The sequence below is a fragment of the Pteronotus mesoamericanus genome, unplaced genomic scaffold (assembly GCF_021234165.1).
Source record: "Pteronotus mesoamericanus isolate MK-2021 breed Mesoamerican mustached bat unplaced genomic scaffold, CSHL_Meso_final scaffold_533, whole genome shotgun sequence".
Taxonomy (NCBI): Eukaryota; Metazoa; Chordata; class Mammalia; order Chiroptera; family Mormoopidae; genus Pteronotus; species Pteronotus mesoamericanus.
Genome location: NW_026555320.1, coordinates 5,834,648 through 5,851,873, shown reverse-complemented (window position 1 = coordinate 5,851,873; position 17,226 = coordinate 5,834,648). Strand labels below are relative to the sequence as shown.

The following is a 17,226-nucleotide window of genomic DNA, read 5'->3' as shown; positions in this document are numbered from 1 at the left end:
CAGGGCGGGCATGCTGTGTAGAAGGATGCAGCAAGCAGCGTGGGGCGGGGGCAGGTGGCAGAGCCGGGCTTGGTTTCATCCGAGCCGTGGGGACAGTAATAGCACGTCTCCAGAGAAATGAGCGCCCCTGCTCCGTGAACGCCCCTGCTGTTAGGGTGTGAGCGGTCCCTGTCCACACAGACTTTATTGTCGGCCAGGGACATCGGTCAGGGTGGAAGCGCCAGGGCCAGAGGCGGGGAGCGCGGGCTCAGCCCTCGCTGGGCAGGGCGGGCACGCTGGCCAGGGCGGGCAGCAGCCGCGTGTATATGTCCACCCCGCGGAGGAACACGGCCTCGTGCAGCCGCTCATCGTGGTCGTGCAGCAGCACCGGGGTGCGGTTCATCGGGGAGAAGCCCAGGGCCGGGACCCCCGCCTGCAGGGGCAAGCAGAGCCATTAGGGGGAGGGCTGGAGCCTGGGACCGCCCACCGCCCTGCCTGCTGCAGGCAGCTCACCGCGCGGAGGTAGCGGCTGTCGGTGGCAGCAGGGAAGATCTCCGGCTCCAGCGTGAGGTTCCTGCAGAGCGCAGCGCCGGTGAACGGGCGGCAGGAAGGGGCAACGGAAGGTTGGGAGGAGGCAGCCGGGAGAGAGGGAATGGGGAGGGGAGGCAGACCAGTGCACTCACATGTCCTTGCAGACCCCGCTAAATGCCGCCCACCACGGGTCTGAGTCGTCAGTAGAGGTCACTCGGGGCTCCGTCCACTTCTGGGGGAAGAAAGGGATGGCAGGGTCAGGACAGGGCCTGGGCATCTTGCCCTATTTCATGGGGTACGAACGGGCCCCCGCACCTTGCCCCAGGGCACATCTACCCGGACAGCCAGCTGGCCAGCCCGGCCACCGGCAGGCCCTCTCGGTGCCTCAACGGCCGCAGGTCGGAGCCCTCCGCAGGTCCCCCCGGCCCCCCCCCCCGTCTGCTCCCTCCCTGCCCACCCTTCCGCCCCAGCCCGGGCGCCCTTCCTCCAGGGCACTGTCCCAGGCCTCTCAGGCAGGTCCAGTGCCACAATCACAGGTCTCAGGGCACAAAGTCCCACCTCTTCCTGGACTGTAAGTTTATACGTGCACGAAAGCACTGCTCTATAAGGACTGGACTCACACCTCCGCCCCCCGCACGCTGTGAGCACTAAGGACTGAGCAGCCCTTTGACTCCCTAGAGCATCCCCAGCACCAGCAGTGGCCTCCACGGCCAGTGCAGGTTGGCGAAGAGCAGGCGTCTCTCAGAGCTACAGCGGTGCCCAGGCGTGTGCGGGCACACCCAGCACGCCCCACAGCGACACACTCCCAGCAGGCCCGGTCTCCCCGGCTCCCACAACTCCCCCACAAGAGGGCGGCGATACCTGAATGGACTCGAAGGTGACCCCCTGGCCCGCTGCCTGGCACCAGCCCTGCAGCTGTTCCTCAAAAGCCTACGAAAAGGGAGGCAAGTTGGCCCCTGAGCCTCCAGGGCAGAATTGGAGACCTGGGCTCCCTCCTCCAAACCCAGACGGAGGTGGCACCTTCAGGTCCACGTCTGGTGCCACACGGAAGTCAAAGCTGGCACTCATAGTGGCAGGCACTACATTAAAGGCCACGCCGCCCTCTAGCTTAGTCAGGTTCACGGAGGTCACGGCCCCTAGCTTCAGGCGGGGGTTTGACTGCAGCCTGCAGTGGGGGGCGGGGACGGGGGGGGGGGAACGTCAGATAAAAAACAGGCCCCAGGACATTCCTGCAGCCTGGCACAGCCCCCCTGTGCCCGCCCGCCCCAGCCGGCCTCACCTCTGCCTCTCCCCCTCCCGGAAAGCCAGGATGGAGCTCGCGACCTTATGCTAGGAGAGTGAGGGGAGACATGAGGGAGGCCCCAGGACAGAGCCGCAGGGACTCCCAGGCCCCTCCCCGTGTGCCACCCACCAGCTTCTCGGCAGCTGTGTCCTCAATGAATCTCGAGCCGTGGCCGGGATTCCCAGTGCTTGTGACCCGCACCCCTGGGTGATTCGGGGAAGGGAGTGTGTTCAGCATGGGCGGACGCTGGGAAAGCACTCAGCCCCAAGTTGGTCCGCCCCTCATCCCAAGCTCCCCTGGCAGGGCTCTGACCTCGCAGAATGCACAGTGCGGGGCTGGTTCCTGCCCCCAGGAGCTCGGGAAGGGGACACCCAGGCAGGAAGGCGCTGGGAGGCAGAAGCCCTGGGTTCGCTCTTGGCCTAGGCGCCCACCTGCACAGTGACCCCCTCCTTCCAAACCGTACTCACACCAGGGGCTCCGCTCACTGTAGAAGACAGTGAAGGCGTCAGTAGGGTTGGCCAGGCCTGAGGAGGCAGGAAAAGGGGTTCAGAGGGTGAAATGGCCCAGCCCCACCTTGCAGCCTCCCTATTCCCCTCTGGCCACTCAGTGGCCTGCCAGCCTGCTCACCCTCATCCAAGGCGAAGCCAGCCCTCAGGGCCTTGAACTCAGGCCGCTGTACGAACAGCTCCATGCCTTGGTGACCCCCAATCTCCTCATCTGTAAAAGCAGCAGGGTTGTGAGAGGAGGGAGCCATTCCCCCAACACATCCTCCCCCTCCCTGAGGGTGCCCCTCCCTAAGCCACTCCCACCTGGCACAAAGGTCAAGTGGATGGTTCTGGGGAAATGGCGGCCCTCAGCCTTCAGCCTCCTCACAGCCTCCAGGTACCTGAGGGGCAGTAAGAGGGTGTAAGCCAGGTGCTGCAGGAGCCGCAGGATGCTCGGGCCAGCAGGCTGGAGCCGTCGGCCCGGGCGCCGCTCTGCCGAAGTCTGGCAGGGGACTCAGGGAAGTCCCTGTCCCTGTTTTCCAATTACTGCCCAATGTCGGGGGTTGAGTGTTCCTTAGCCTCGAGGTTCTCCAATCACACCCCTGGTTCTGGGTCATCCCCGTGGGCCAGTGGGACACCGCAGGGGGCGGGGGAAGGACACTCACTGGATGCTGACACACTTCATGTCCTGGGCGCCCCGGGCGTAGATGTAGCCATCAGCACCCTTGAAGGCCTCAAAGGGGTCGTGAGTCCAGCATTCCTGCGGGCCGGGGTGCAAAGAGGGGCCCAAGCCCCGGATTCAGTCATTAACCCTCTGTGCTCAACTGTGACCCTGCCCTTGGCGCCCGCTGTCGGGCTACAGGTGGGGCAGTGAAGGGGACAGACTGGCACCCTCATCGCCGTGGCCCACGCCCGGCACGAAGCCGCTGTTAGACAGCGGCCGCTCGAGTGCAGTGCCGCTGAACGGGCTCGCGAGTCAGTGCCAGGACCGCCGGGGGTCCCCGAGGCCGAATGAAGATCTGGCTCGTCTTTGTCCCCTGCACCACGTCCCATCCTTCCCACCCCCCACACACACACCTTGAAGACAGGTACCACATCCGTGTGGGAGTTGAGCAAGAGGGAGGAAAGTCTGGGGTCGGTGCCTGGCCAGGTCAGCACGGTCACCACACGGCCAGGTGCTACCTGGAGAGGGCCAGGAGGGGGGGGTCACCGCAGGGCCACTGGTGCGCCTGCCCCCGCCACGCAGGGCCCCCAGCTCACCTCCACCTTCTGACAGCCCAGGCCCAGCTGGCGGCCTCTCTCCTCAAGGAAGGCCACGGCAGCCCCTGCAGACACAGGGAGTCCTGGGGCTGCTTCTGCCTTCCCAGGATGCTCCCCAGCCTAAGCAGAGCTCGGGGGCACATCGGAGAGGGCGGCAGACCCCCAGATGGGCTGCCACCCCCTCCGTGCAGTTCCGCATTCCTCGCGGACAGCTGTGTTTCTGTCCGCAAGGAAGCAGATGATTTTGGCCCATCGGTGACCCTCTGTGGAAGGCCAAGTGGGAAGTCCAGGATTGGACGCTGGTGTCACTGTAACCCTTAAAGACTGGAAACTGTCATGCAGAGTCAGGAGGGCCACCACACACCTCCCAGGTGGGAAATCACAGTGAGAGTCTGGACCTATGCACTCGATTCCCAGCCACCAAGCTTGCCTCCCTACTTTTGTCCCGCCCCGTCCAACTTCTGGAGGCCTGTCCTCCAAGTGGTGCCCCAGTCTCCCCTCTCCCACCCCAAGCCCAGGGGAGGGAGGGAAGCTGTTCCTTAACTAGCCACCAGGAGCAGCCTTGGCAGGGAGGGCCCCTGGACGGGCTTGGGGGCTGCCTGTGACCGGGGAAGGGCTCCAGGAGTTGAGGCGCCACTTAGGGCAGCAGAGTGGGGCTCAGCCGGGGGGTGGGAGTCGAAGCCTCGTTTACAGTACAGCCCCACCCCTGCTGTCCCCCCCATAGGCCCCGGAACCCCCGCATTCTCACCGTAGTCCGGCTCGGGCTGGACGGTACGGATGCGCAGGTATCGACGGAAGAGCGTCACGGATGGGTGCTCGTCCTCGCTACCCTCGCTGGCCATGGCGCTGCGCGTGGGGAACTGCGGGCAAAGCGAGCAGCTGCGGACGCCACCTGCACGCCGCCCGTACCCAAGGCGGTTCCCGGCACGCCCCGCTGGGAGAGTACACCCTGTTTTGGAGCTCCGGTTGTTTCCGGCGCTATGCGGGCCACTTGAAACGCACTTTCTTATTTCATCCCCCAAAGCGCCCCGTAAGTTTGCGCCACTGAATGCTCACTTGACAGAGGAGAGAGCTGAGGCTCAGAGAGGCTCAGGGACAGTTAGGGAGTAGCAGAGGCAGGTCTGAACCCAGACATCGACTCCCTCTGTCCTCCTCCAAAAATTTCTCCCGGGTGGCTCGGATTTTATGCCAGGGAGCTCCAGACCGCCCTACTCCTCTCCAAAGCCCCCACCTCGCTCTCTGCTGGTCTTTCAGCACCCGCTTGGGACTGTGGCCCGGACTCAGGGTCCTGCGAGGTTGCGGACTCAGACCGCTCCCCGCCCACCACGTGGCTGGGCCGGAATCGCGGGGTGGAACCGAAGACTGCAAGTACGGGGGTCTCCTCCCGCCCCTGGTCCCAGCCTCCGCCCAGTAACCCCAGGCTCGGAAGTCAGACCTCGTCCAGCCGCTGCCTCCACCGTTAGCTCCTCGCTGCGGCGGCCTACAAGTTGCCGGCTGGCCCAGCCTCCACGGATCTAGTCCCCCGGGGAGGACCCGCCCTCGCAGGGGCCCGCCCCGGACCTAGGTCCAGAGCTCCGGCTGGCCCGTCCCCAGAGAGCTTAACCTCGTGCAGCCTCCGGATTGTGCAGGAAGGCGGCGGGGGGCGGCGGGGGCGGGTACCGACGCCTCAAGTCGGGCGCCCCCTAGCGCTCGGGATGGAGGGCTGCAGGGTTCTTCCGGCGCAGGCCCTGCCCGCCCCCTCCCCTCGCAGATGGCTTGGTTCCCTGTGCGGGGAGGGGGCTGGTTAATCTGCCCTCCAGCCTGTGAGCTCCAAAAGCCTGGTCTGTGTGTGTGCGGGAGTCTGCCCTGCAAGGGCACCGAACAGACGCCGGACAACATGCCAGGAATGAAAGCTACAGGGACGGGCAGGCGCACGTTCACTGCGGGGTGACCGCGGGAACCCGCTGCAGTGGGGGCCGAACTGTACATCAGCGGGTATGACCACGTGTCTGGCAATACGCGTGTGAGAGGGTGGTTGGATATGACAGCGTTTGTGTGACAAAGGATGTCACGGTGAGAAGATGTAATTGTGATGCTGTATGATAGCCTGACAGGCGAGGAAGCTCACTGTGCAGGGGGCACACGTGACGGACCCAGTGCCAGGCTTCCTGAGTCTTCTGCAGCCTCCAAAGAGGGAGGCTAAAGACACAGGCGTCTCACTGGCTACCCACAGGCTGCGTGCAGTTGTAACTGCTCGCTCAGGTACCCGGCTGCCCTTTGTACCCTCAGCCAGTTCTGCCCCCTGCTCCAGGGGCTAAGTCAGCCTGGGAGGGGCAGGATTAATGCCTTTGACCCCTGGACCCAGAGGTGGGATTTAGGTGTGGGCTGCTGACCCACACATACTGGGGAGGCGATCAGGCTTGCTGGTTCCCCAGCAATGCCCTCTTGTTAACCCGTGCTCTCTGCCCCCATCTCTCCACCTCCTGCTCCCTTTGGCCACAGGCCCTGCATTCCTGGCACACGCAGCTCAGCCACAGGCCCTGGACGGCCCACCAATCCCAGTGGTCATGACGCAGCGGTAATACCAACCCGCTCCCCCCAGCACCGTGTGGCCAACAGCTCCACACACCCAGACTCGTCCAACCCTGAAGCCACCTCCTGAGCGAGGTGTTACTATTGACAGGGGAAATCAAGAGTTAAAGGCTTTAACCTTAGCTATAGTTGATAGGCTTGGGAAGCTGTTATTAGGGAAACGGGGAGGACTCGGAGCAATTCAGGAAGGACACGTTGCTCAGCAGATAAGGAAGGAGGGGGAAAATTGCTGCAGGACTGCAACTCTTACCCCACTAACCTTTTTTGCCAAACCCTTTGCTTCTCCTTATAAAAGAGCTTAGTTTGGACCCTGGCTGGTGTGGCTCAGTGGACTGAGCGCCAGCCTGTGAACCAAAGGGTCACTGGTTCAATTCCCAGTCAGGGCACATGCCTGGGTTGTGGGCCAGGTCCCTAGTAGAGGGCGCGTGAGAGGCAACCACATATTAATGTTTCTCCCTTTCTCTTTCTCCTTCTCTTCCATTCTAAAAAAAAAAAAATCTAAAAAAAAAAGGTTGGCTTAAGATGAAATGTTAAGATGGTTTTTGAGGGTACATAACTCACTGTCTTCTCAGATCACGGCATCTGAAAAAAGCGCCCATAAAGATTCAATCCTTGTCTCTACTTACTGGTTCCGGTAGTGACAGCCACCGTGGACACCAACTTTTCCCGGTTCACTGTCATGCCCATCTTACAGATGAGAACACCGAGTCACAGAGCGGAGAGGGCCGCTGGGAAGTAGCCCATGCTCTCAGCCTTCCCAGGCTGCTGGAGCCTTCCCTCCAGCTCCCCGCCCTGAAGCAGTCCCAGGGTTTCAGTGAAGCAGCCCACTGCCCCCCACCCCCCCCCGCAGCAACACCAGGAAACAGGGTCTGCCACTCCCTGGGCATGACGAACATGCTTTTATTTATTGTGCCTGTGAGATGAAACGAGAGGTCCTGCCTGGGCCTGGCACTCCAGCCTCTGGCCTCTGGTCCCAGGGGCTGTCTCCCTGGTAGGGAACTGGGCCAGATCCTCCAACCTAAGTGGGTGAGCTCAAGGCAGGTGGTCAAGGAAGGCAAGGAGGACAAGGTGGAAGTCTTTCGGCTTGTGGAGGTAGCAGGCATGGCCTGCGTTGTGCAGCTTCACCACAGAGTGGTTGGGCAGGTGGCGGAGCTGCCGCAGAGACTCCCGAGCCAGGATGCGGTCCAGTTCCCCGTACAGGATGAGAGTTGGGGTCTGCAGGGGAAGGCAAGGGGCTGTGATCCTACAGCCTGGGGGGGACTGGCCCTCGAGCCATCTCCTGAGGAAACCTTCCCCAAACACCCATCTTTTCCATCCCGACCAGGGATGGGGCCAGGTGTCCTCCAAATGATACCTGAGTCCTTTCCCCCCCATGTCAGGGAGCCGGGACCTTTGGAGACCCTCCTCCTGGTACCTTCACAGCCCAGAATTGTTCCTGGGTGTAGTTCTGGGTGGAGGCAGGAGCGATGGGCACGAATCCGTGCAGCTGGCGGTGGTCTCGCATCAGGAAGGGCAAGGCATAGTGGCCGCTCAGCGAGGGGCTCACCAGCACGGCGTTCTGCACCTCCAGGTCCCGCAGCGCGCGCCCCAGCAGCTCTGCCCGCCCCGCCTCAGTGCTTGCCTCCTTTGTAGGTGCTGAGTTCCCAAAACCTGGGAGCAGCAGGGGGCACCGGCTGAGGGAGGCTGTGAAGGAACTGGGGCCTCTGTCCACCGCGGTGGGGGAAGAGGCAGGGGCAAGCGGCAGAACGTGGCGCGCTCTACCCCGATGTCCCAGAAGCTATCTTCTGTGATGTCATAGGCCTGCTAGAAAAACCCCTTTCCTTCATCATATTGGCAAAACTAAAGAAGACTGCTGACATGCAGTGCTGGGGAAGACGTGGGGAAATGGGCACCCCAAACACAGCTGACGGGAGGGTTAAATCCGGGTAGCGCTTTTGGAGGGTAAGGCAATCATTTTCAAAATTTATGTGTGTCCTTTAACCCCTCAATTGTCCTTGGCAGCTGCCCTACAGAAATGATTGCCCACAGGCTCAGCGAAGCATGTCCCAGGATGTTCTGGTCTCAATACTCAAGCATTTCAAGTGACACTGTGAACTCTGCGTCAACCTACATATCGGCCAGCAGAGCGATGGCCAGGCAGAGCCTGTCTGTCCCTCCCAGAGCACCCACTGCAGAAGGAAGGGCCACAGTGCCTGCCATGCCCCATAGACACGGCACAGGGGAGAAAACCAAGCTGCAGATAGATTCACGAAGCAGGCAGGACGCCGATCATATTTACAAACCCCGTCGCACCCTCCTGCGTGTTCCCAAGTCTTTACGGAAATGTCCAAAGCGGCTCTGGCTCCCCCAAACGGCTGAAGCGAGAGGGAGGGAAATGCGGCACGGGTCCCTGTCACTCGTTTGATGTTTTAATGACAAGAACGATAACATAAATAATTGGATGGCTAAAAAATAAAAAATCTCCCTAATTGGTCCTGCAAACTATGCTGAGATCTCCCGTGCCATCCAGTGAGGTCAGGCGCGCTTTCTTCTGCTCCGTGACGTGCCACAATCCACAAGAATTTTCAAGGTAGAAAATAAAGACACAGGCCTTTTCGTGTAGCCATCGTGTACTGCAACCTGCTGCTGCTCGTCCAGGCTCTGGGGTCCAGATGCCCCCCAGCCATGTCCTGGGGCTTTCCTACTCCGCTACATCCCCTTCTGGGAAGCTGCCCCCTCGGACCTGCCTCCCCAGACCCCGGGGCGTGGTGGGCGCTCTCACCTGGGAGGTCAAGGGCCACAGCCCGGTAGCCCCTCTGCGCCAGCAGCTGCAGTGTGCCCAGCTGCTCCCACGTGTGGGAGTTAAAGGCTTTCCCATGGAGCAGCACCACCTCTACCCTGTGGGCACATGGGGAAGGGCAGGGCCTGAGGGTCCGGCAGAGGCCCACTTTCTTCCCAGGCTTCTCCCGCCCGCCCAGGCCCTGGGTGCCCCGAGCTGCACTGGGGCCACACACCGGAGCTCCCTTGGGCCCGGCCCTTCCACTGCACCCCGGGGTCTGCACCCACCTGCGCGCCCGGTGGAGTGGAAGCACCTCGCGGTAAAAGATGGGGGAGCTGCCAGGAGTGAGACCAGCCAGGATTGTGACATTGGGGTCTCCCCAGAGCCAGGAGGTCTGCTCAGGGGGGCCTGGCAGCCCCACGTACAGTAGCAGCATGAGCAGCAGGCCCAGGCCCAGCAGGGCTACCTGGGACCGGCTCATGGAGGCCTGAACCACAGTCTGTAGGGGAGAGGAGAGGGAGAAGAGGCTGGGGCTGAGGTCCCACAAGGCCCCCTGCACCCCAGCCCCGCGCCCCACCCAGAAGGCCCCAGCAGAGCAAAAGCTCAGCCTTTACCCTTTGCCCTGGTCTGGGCAAGGCTCTGAGAGTTCCCACCCAACTACTCCACATGCCAGGGCAAGGGTTTGGGTCCCCCGCAGCGTGAGGAGGGGCGTCCGAGCTGCCCCCCCGCGCACAGCATGCCCGGTGACCACGACTATTACTGTGCGGCTCAGACCGCTTCCGCCCACCGAGCGCTCGACAGCCAGGCCCTGAGCCTGGCCCTTCACATTCAAGGCGCTGTGAGCTCACACAGGAACACAAGGGAGCATATGTGATTACAGGTCTCTTACAGGTGAAGAAACTGAGGCTCTGGGAGGGAGAGTCTCTTGCTCAAAGCACAGAGTGTGCCAAGCGGGCAATGGGGAGTTGAGCCCAGGGCAGGCAGGAGAACGGCACACAGAGAGTCACCCGCTCCCCACCCCCCGGCCAGCTTCACACCAGTCACCTGCTCCATGAACTCCAGTCCAGGTCCTCTGCCAGCCCAGTGGACAGACCTCAGGACCAGGACCCAGGCAGAGCGGCGAGCCCTGGCTTTGAGACTCAGCTCAGCTCTGCCTCTTCCTGGCCATGAGTCTTCAGTTTGTCGGTAAAACTGGGAGGACAGCCCCATGGCTGTCGCCCCCCCATCCCCCACCTCCATTCCCCAAAGCCTCCGGTGAGATTTCCACCACACAGCTGACTTGACCTGGGGCTGGCCTGTCGCCATTTCTTAGGCCCAGGAGGAGCACCCCTGCTTGTTCCCAGATTCAGTAAACACGTCTTTACTGAGTGCCACCTGGGCATCGGCCCCAGCTAGTAATGGGACCAGACCCCAGCCCCACCCACCTCTCTTGGGATGTTTCCCCAGGCTCCCGGTCAGGTGGTGACCCAGGAGCTGTGTCGGGGGAAGACACTTTTCCCTTCTGTCTGACCGGAACAGCCTCGGATGAGGCCTCCGACGCGGTGGGCTTAAACTCCCACCAGAGTGGGCTTCGGCGGGGGCCCCTCCTGGTGGTGAGGACTAGGCCAGAGGGAGCCTCTCCCACTAGGGAGGGGCTGGGAATTCAGCCGTTGTCTTGGCAACCCAGGAGGCTGGCACAGAAGACAACCTTACCCTGCCAGTAGCAGGCAACCTAATAATCTAGCCAGATACAGGGGCTGGGGCTGAGGGTGGGGAGACACCCGCTTAGGTCCTTGCATACACGTTGACAATGACACACAAGTACACACAAACATCGAGTTTTCTCCTCGCCCGCTTTCCTTTTGCACAAGCGATTCCCTGCACTTAGACGCACCCTCTTTGGCGCTGGCCTATGTGGAAATCGATCCCTTGAAATATACACCCTCAAAAGCATGTGCACCGTCAGGCATCAGGAAGGCAGACGGACGCACACGGTTTCAAAATCACGTGCAGACACTCAAGTTTCAAGCACACCCGCCATACACAACCCTTAAACTACCCACGCACACAAGAAACACACATGCACAGGCAGACAGACGGACACACACCCAGACCCTCAGAAATACACACAGGCACACAGCTAGTATACGCCCTCAAAATCACACATGCACACAGAAACATACACAGTAGCTATACGCGGACAAGAAGCGGGCGGACTGACCGACACCCTCCAACACAGGCATACGAAAATACTGGCACCCAGACCCCCAAGAACACACGCAAACTCGCGCATGCTCGCACAGCACGCGGACACACGGACATTCGCTGCCCCAGCGCCTGCCCCTCCCGTAGGACTCTGCCCTGGGCGCCAGGGCAAGGGGCGGAGCAAGGATGGCCTGTCCTCGGGCACCCTGCTGGTCTCCTCCCCAGGGACACTCACCCGGCCGACTGAGATAACCCGGCCCGCCACCGCCGGGCGGGCCCCGCCCACGCGGAACCAGCAGCCAAACAGCCCGGCGACCATGGCGCTGCCTCTCTGCGGGCTCCGGTCGGCACTAGGCGGCGGAGAGCGCGGCCACCGAGGCGCGCTTGCGCAGTCCGCAGTCGCGGCCCGTGCGCCTAGCAGCCCGGGTGGAGTGGGAACTGGGGGCGGCGCCCCATAGCCCGCAGGCCCGGCCTCCCGACCCCGGTCCAGATTTTCCGGATTGTTTTAGGCCTGAGAGCCGGGGGAAGGCCGTCCAGCTTGTTCCCACCACAGCGTCTCCACCCTCCCTCAGTCTCTGGTCTGTAAAGCAGGGTCACGGATAAGGGTTGTCTTAGGACTTAAGGACCTGCCAACCCTGGGCCTGGCAGGGAGGCTTCGCCGTGTAAACTCCAGATATTATTGTTATGCAGTAGCACCAGGGCTCGGCGGCCCAAAGGCTTCCCTGACCTTACCAATGCACACACGCACGCACTCGGTCAGAGCCCAGGGTGTCCTCTAGGCTCCTTTGGAATCTCTTTATTATACCTATCCCGTTTGGCGACGTGTGGCCGAAGTCTGCTCTGTCCCCAGGCTCCGACACCGCCTGGTGGCCTGGCTTGGCAGAGAGGCTGTGCAGAGCGTGCGGGAGGATCTGCACGTCTCTCCTTTATTGGCACCCTGCTTGGTAGGCGACCTCACACCCATTCTGCAGGCAAGAGGCTCGGGGGAGCTGGTAAACGATCAAGGCTACCTGGCTGGGCAGTGGCAGAACCTCGCCCTCAAACCCGTGGCTGGCGCACAACTTTGGGACTCGGCAGTCCAGGCTGGGGATGGGGGAGGAGAGGAGGGCGCAGCAGGGACGCGGCTGCAAAGGAACCCTCCTCCTCAAGCCGCGCCTTGTGCATGTGAGGCAGGTCGCCGAGGGCTTCGGGAAAGCACCTAGTCCGATGCTTAGGGTACGCGGGGCTTACGGGCTTGCGGAAACTGAGGCGGCTGGGAGAAGAAAGATGGGCGTTGCAGCGGACTGTGGCCAAAAGGGGGCGTCCCGGAGCACGGCCCGGCCATATCCCTGTCTCTCCGCCCCAGCTCCTCCCAGTTTCCCCGCCCCGTGCCCCATTCGCCTCCAGGACTCTCCTGCCTCCAGTCTACGCCAGCTCACGCAGCTCCCCAGGTACCTGCCCTGCGCCCCCGCCCCTCTCTCCCTCTCCCCCTCTCTCCAGTTAGAACCCCCACCAACCCCTAGTTTCTCCCCTTTCCATTCGGCTCCCCAGGTCCCCTTCCTCGGGTCTGCCCCCACCCCTTAGGCGTGAGCTCTACCAGGCCCTGCGAGCCAGCACCGAGGTCCTCGGAAGGGACAGAGAGCCTCGGCGGCGCCCGTGGCCGCGCCCTCGGATCGCGGCGTCAGCTCGCTGAGCACCCCTCTTCCCTTGCGGGCGGGAACTCCAAAGCCTTTCCTGGTTGAGCGCTCCGGTTTCCGCTTCCAGAAAAATGAGTGTTTTACTCCAACCCCGACCTCCTCCTGCCTGTGGTGCTAAACTAGGACTCGTAGCAGTGCCATTAAGAGCAAAATCATCAGCTACTTACTTACTGTTGATTGAGCAGCTTCCTTGCTTACTGCTAAGTGCCAGGCTGGCCCGGAGTGTTTTACCTGCGCAGCTTCATTTAATCCTATGAGCCAAGTCCTGTTGTATTATCCCCGTTGGTAGGAAAGGATACCAATGAGGACAGTAATCGTGATGGGAGCCCCCTCTATTGAGTTCTTTGCAAGGGCAGACACCTTCATTTGCTAATTCTTTTTCTGTTTAACTTAATTCTTGATGTAGGCTTTAATGTCCCTTATTTCAGATGAGGAAACTAAGGCCCAAGGCCACGCAATTGAGCGGCAGGGGCAGAAATAGCACCTGCATCTTCCTCGCCCCAAAGCGTGTTCCTAGAGTGCTCAGAGCCTGCAGGAGGCGCCCTTGCCGCCCCGCGGCCCGGCCCTCCCGGTGGCAACTTGCTGCTCCCCTGGGCAGGCTGTTGTGATACTCATCTGCCGGGCCTTGCTCTGCAGGCGCAGCACCAGCACGTTGGCAGCATGGCGGGCGTGGAGCAGCACGAGGGAACCTTCCAGGTGCAGGGCCAGAGCCTCTTCTTCCGGGAGGCTCGGCCGGGCAGTGGGCAGGCTACCCGCTTCTCCGTGCTGCTGTTGCATGGCATCCGCTTCTCCTCTGAGACCTGGCAGAATCTGGGCACGCTGCTCAGGCTGGCCCAGGCGGGCTACCGGGCTGTGGCCATTGACCTGCCAGGTACTTCTGGGTCAGGCTTTTGAACAAGGGTGGTGGGGACCTCCTGGGGGACGCAGGGCTGAGGGGTGGGAAGCCTTTAAGGCCTTAGCCAGGCTAGGGCACAGTGCGCGTACTGCAAAGACCCTTGAGCTTCTCTGGCCTTGACTCGTTTCTCATCTGGACACTGGCCAGCTCTGGCCGTTGCCTAGGGCAGTGTCCCTGAGCCTGTGCTTTCTCGCCTGCAATGGGAGATGACCACACACCTGTTAGGGGCTGGCTCTAGAGGACGGACAGATGTTACCCTGTGATTACGTGGTTGGTACCTGACATAATGGGTGCCCAGCCGATTGGAAGTAAAATATTTTGACACAGCCATAGCCATAGGCTCTGCTGGGAACCCTGAAGAGTGAGACTGAATGTCCTGGCACCTTTGGGGATGAGGCAGGGCCTGGTGGGTGGCTAAGCCACTAGTCAGGATCCCAGGTTGAAAGCGCTAAGCTGGGTTAGGGGAGGCAGGGGCAGCGCCAGGCTGCCATAGTGTGGAAGGGACTGCGGGGCTGACTTGCTCCCCCTTCTGGCCATGGCTGGTATAGTTTCAGTGCCCGAAGGCGGATCTCCAGACTCCGCGGGGATAGGTTCTGAGAGGCCAAGCTTCGAGGCTGAAGTCTCGAGTTAATCTTCCTGGGGGAAGGTAGGGCTAACTAACTGGAAGGGGGGCAGTACCCGTTCAGAGCCAGCCCCTCAGCCACTGTCCTCAAGGCACTCACTCTGCCACCCCCGGACAGGTGCCCCTAAGCAGTTTACTTTCACAACTATCTTACATGGCAGATACTTTCCTCTCCCTTTAACAGATGGGGAAATGGAGCAGTGGAGAGGGCTGAGGAGACTTTCCTAAGACAACATAGGCAGTAAATGGAAAATTGGGACTTGGACCCAGCTGTGTTGGACCTCACAGCCTGGTTCTTCTCGGCAGACTCTACCGCTGGGGGAGACGGGCACAGAGCCGAGGGGAATGGCTCATGCTTGCCACAGACATGACCGTCGAGGCTTCTGTGGGAGTAAACTCGGGCGTCCTGCATGTGGCAGGAGCCTGGCACAGGGAGATGGACCCAGGAGGGCTTCCTGGAGGAAGGGACCCTCTCTCTCCTGTTTTCCCACTCACAGCCCTTGTCTTATCTCTAAATCGCTGCAGGTCTGGGGCGCTCCAAGGAAGCAGCAGCCCCTGCACCTGTCGGGGAGCTAGTCCCCAGCAGCTTCCTGGCAGCTGTGGTCGACGCCTTGGACCTGGGCGCCCCGGTTGTGATCAGCCCGTCGCTGAGTGGCATGTATGCCCTGCCCTTCCTCACGGCCCCTGGCTCCCAGCTCCGCGGCTATGTACCAGTAGCCCCTATCTGCACCGACAAGATCAGTGCTGCCGACTATGCCCGTGTGAAGGTATCCCCGTGTGGGAGGCTGGGGTGCCCCTGCCAGGAGCCTGAAGAGTCCCCCTCTGGGTCTCTTCCTTGTCTGGGGGTGGGGTCGCCACTGGCAGCTTCTGGGAGGAGCTGAATCACCACCCTCTGCCGCTTGGATTTACTGAGCAGATAACTGTGCCAGCCTTGTGCTAAACGGGGTGCTGGGCAGACACCAAGCTACACCTCTGTCCCTTGGGGGCTGACTCCCCCCACCCTGCTGGGTCTGGGTCAGCTTGTCTCTCCCTCTCATTTGGGGCGGCCGCAGGGGGAGGAGCTGGCACAGTGGGGAGGGTTGGAGCCGAGCTCTAGGAGGCCGTGGCTGGCATGGTGGGTCCCGTTCACTCTGCCCCTCTTTGCTTTCTCCAGACCTCAGCTCTTATTGTCTATGGAGACCAGGACCCCATGGGTCAGACAAGCTTTGAGCACCTGAAGCAGCTGCCCAACCACCGGGTGCTAGTCATGGAGGGGGCAGGGCACCCTTGCTACCTTGACAAACCCGAGGAGTGGCACACAGGGCTGCTGGATTTCCTACAGGGGCTGGTGTGAGACCCCGCCCTGCTGCGCCCGGGTGTGGGGGGCGCGCACTCTCTCTCCACACACCTGCAACAGGTGTGTGTGCCTGTCTGTCTGAGTGCTTGTCTTTCGGGGTCTGTCTTTTCCTCTTTCTCTTGCAGTGACACACCGAGGTGAAATCAAGAGATAAAATTCAGGAATCAAGGGACGTGAGCTGGTGGAGGGTAACCCATTTAGATGAGCTTCTGCCCTAGGCTTTCCTGCTCTTCTCTGCTGCTTCCTCTCCAGCCGCCCAGTCGACCCCTCCCACCTCCTCTTGTCTGGCCCACAGGCGCTCACAGCCCCTACTGGGCATCTTATGGCGCACATACATGCCCACATGCATGTTTTACACATGTTCCCAAGTGTGACCCAGCCACGAAGGCACAGACACCTGACGGACATGCACGCTCGGGCGCAGCTGTACATCGCATGCCCAGACACCCAGGCATGCCTGTGCCTCCACACGAGCCCCGGCACAAGCGCGTGCGCCCTCCCAACCACGCAGCGCCCGGCTGTCGGGGGAAGTGGGGACCCGGGGACCAGTCCGCGCCGGAGATGCTCTGCCGGGCTCAGGGCGCTCGCCCACAGGATGCAGCTGACTCCAGATCAGAGATGCCCCCCAAAGGAGAGCCTGCCCCTCGGACCCGCAGATCTCCCTGCTTTTCCCCCTCCTTCCGGGTGCGCCACCCCTTCCCAGGTTATTAGACCTGGGCCTTCTCAGCCATGCTTCTTTCCTGCTTCCAGGCTGGGGGAGGTGCGGAGGAGAGAGGAGGTCGGTGAAATAAAGTAATGCAATTAGACCCCTCAGGCTCTTGCTGTCTCCAGAGCGTCGCCCCTCCCCTGCCCCCTGGGACCGCTGCCGCGGGCCCCTCCCCCACCCTGGCGGGACCAGATGGTCCCCCTGCCCTTTGTCCACCAGGCCAGATGGAGGGGAAGGGAGATTGGATTCCCCTCCCCACCCCCACACACCCAGGTGCCAAAAGACTCGGCTGCGGGGGGAGGTGGAGGTCAGTGGGACCGGGCTGAGCCGATTACGGAGAGGGGGTAGACTTGCTCCGGGGGTGGGGGGCGGCGGCAGAGGGTGCCGTGGGGGAAGGAAGGGCTTGCGAACAACCAAGCCTCCGCCTACTCTTACCTATTCCCCACCGGAGTGTTCAGCGGCGCCGCCTCCCTTGCGACCCTACCCCAAAAGGAATTCTGGGGGTGGCTCTGAGGGAGCGACGGGCGGGGTGCCCGGCTCACATCGGCCTCAGGCCCCTCCTCCGGCTGGTCCGGAAACCCGTCCTGGGCGCACGAGGGCCGGGCCTCGCGGAAGCCGCGGGTGGCCGAGGGGTGCGGGTCTCGGTGGGCCAGAGCCCTCGCGGGGACGGATGGCGCGGAGCAGAGAGCGGGGAACCCGGGCCGGCGGAGGGCGGAAGCCCGACTTCCCAGGGTCCCGCGCCGGAGCGGGGCAGCGCGGGGCGGAGGCCGGGATAGGGGTGCAGGGGGCTCGGCAGAGGCGCCGGGCGGGCGGCCCGGCCGGAAGAAGGGACTCGGGAGCGGGCACAGCGCGCGCGGCGTCCCGCCCGACCCCCCCGCGCCCCCCGCTCCCTGGGGCCGGAGGGCCGCCCAGCCCTCTCGGAAGCGGCCGCCGCGCGGGGC

The 17,226-nt window shown here is 62.3% G+C and overlaps 3 protein-coding genes across 6 annotated transcripts; 1 reads left to right on the top strand and 2 right to left on the bottom strand.

The window, feature by feature from the left end:
• Positions 1–247: 247 nt before the first annotated feature.
• Positions 248–5,058, bottom strand: ACY1 (aminoacylase 1). Of its 2 annotated transcripts, none has more exons than XM_054594478.1 (15): positions 4,973–5,058; positions 4,286–4,397; positions 3,538–3,602; positions 3,355–3,459; positions 2,943–3,037; positions 2,602–2,678; positions 2,420–2,509; positions 2,260–2,316; positions 1,922–1,995; positions 1,790–1,839; positions 1,531–1,675; positions 1,372–1,440; positions 663–742; positions 493–553; positions 248–412 (listed from the first exon to the last, which is right to left on the bottom strand). In XM_054594478.1, the coding sequence occupies exons 2-15, from the start codon at positions 4,377–4,379 to the stop codon at positions 248–250; spliced, it is 1,227 nt and encodes a 408-aa protein (XP_054450453.1). In that variant the 5' UTR covers positions 4,380–4,397; positions 4,973–5,058. The 2 variants fall into 2 exon arrangements, with proteins under 2 accessions (XP_054450453.1, XP_054450452.1); XM_054594477.1 differs by lacking the exon at positions 4,973–5,058 and adding an exon at positions 4,594–4,793.
• Positions 5,059–6,984: 1,926 nt separating this feature from the next.
• On the bottom strand, positions 6,985–16,915 carry ABHD14A (abhydrolase domain containing 14A). Of its 2 annotated transcripts, none has more exons than XM_054594480.1 (5): positions 16,721–16,915; positions 9,154–9,365; positions 8,870–8,985; positions 7,523–7,758; positions 6,985–7,323 (listed from the first exon to the last, which is right to left on the bottom strand). In XM_054594480.1, the coding sequence occupies exons 2-5, from the start codon at positions 9,345–9,347 to the stop codon at positions 7,141–7,143; spliced, it is 729 nt and encodes a 242-aa protein (XP_054450455.1). In that variant the 5' UTR covers positions 9,348–9,365; positions 16,721–16,915; the 3' UTR covers positions 6,985–7,140. The 2 variants fall into 2 exon arrangements, with proteins under 2 accessions (XP_054450455.1, XP_054450454.1); XM_054594479.1 differs by lacking the exon at positions 16,721–16,915 and adding an exon at positions 11,286–11,416.
• ABHD14B (abhydrolase domain containing 14B) lies at positions 12,431–16,394 on the top strand. Of its 2 annotated transcripts, XM_054594482.1 has the most exons (5): positions 12,431–12,480; positions 13,363–13,597; positions 14,769–15,010; positions 15,397–15,570; positions 15,705–16,394. In XM_054594482.1, exons 2-5 carry the CDS (start codon positions 13,387–13,389, stop codon positions 15,705–15,707), a joined length of 630 nt encoding a protein of 209 aa, XP_054450457.1. In that variant the 5' UTR covers positions 12,431–12,480; positions 13,363–13,386; the 3' UTR covers positions 15,708–16,394. The 2 variants fall into 2 exon arrangements, with proteins under 2 accessions (XP_054450457.1, XP_054450456.1); XM_054594481.1 differs by having other exon boundaries at positions 15,397–16,394.
• Positions 16,916–17,226: the final 311 nt, after the last annotated feature.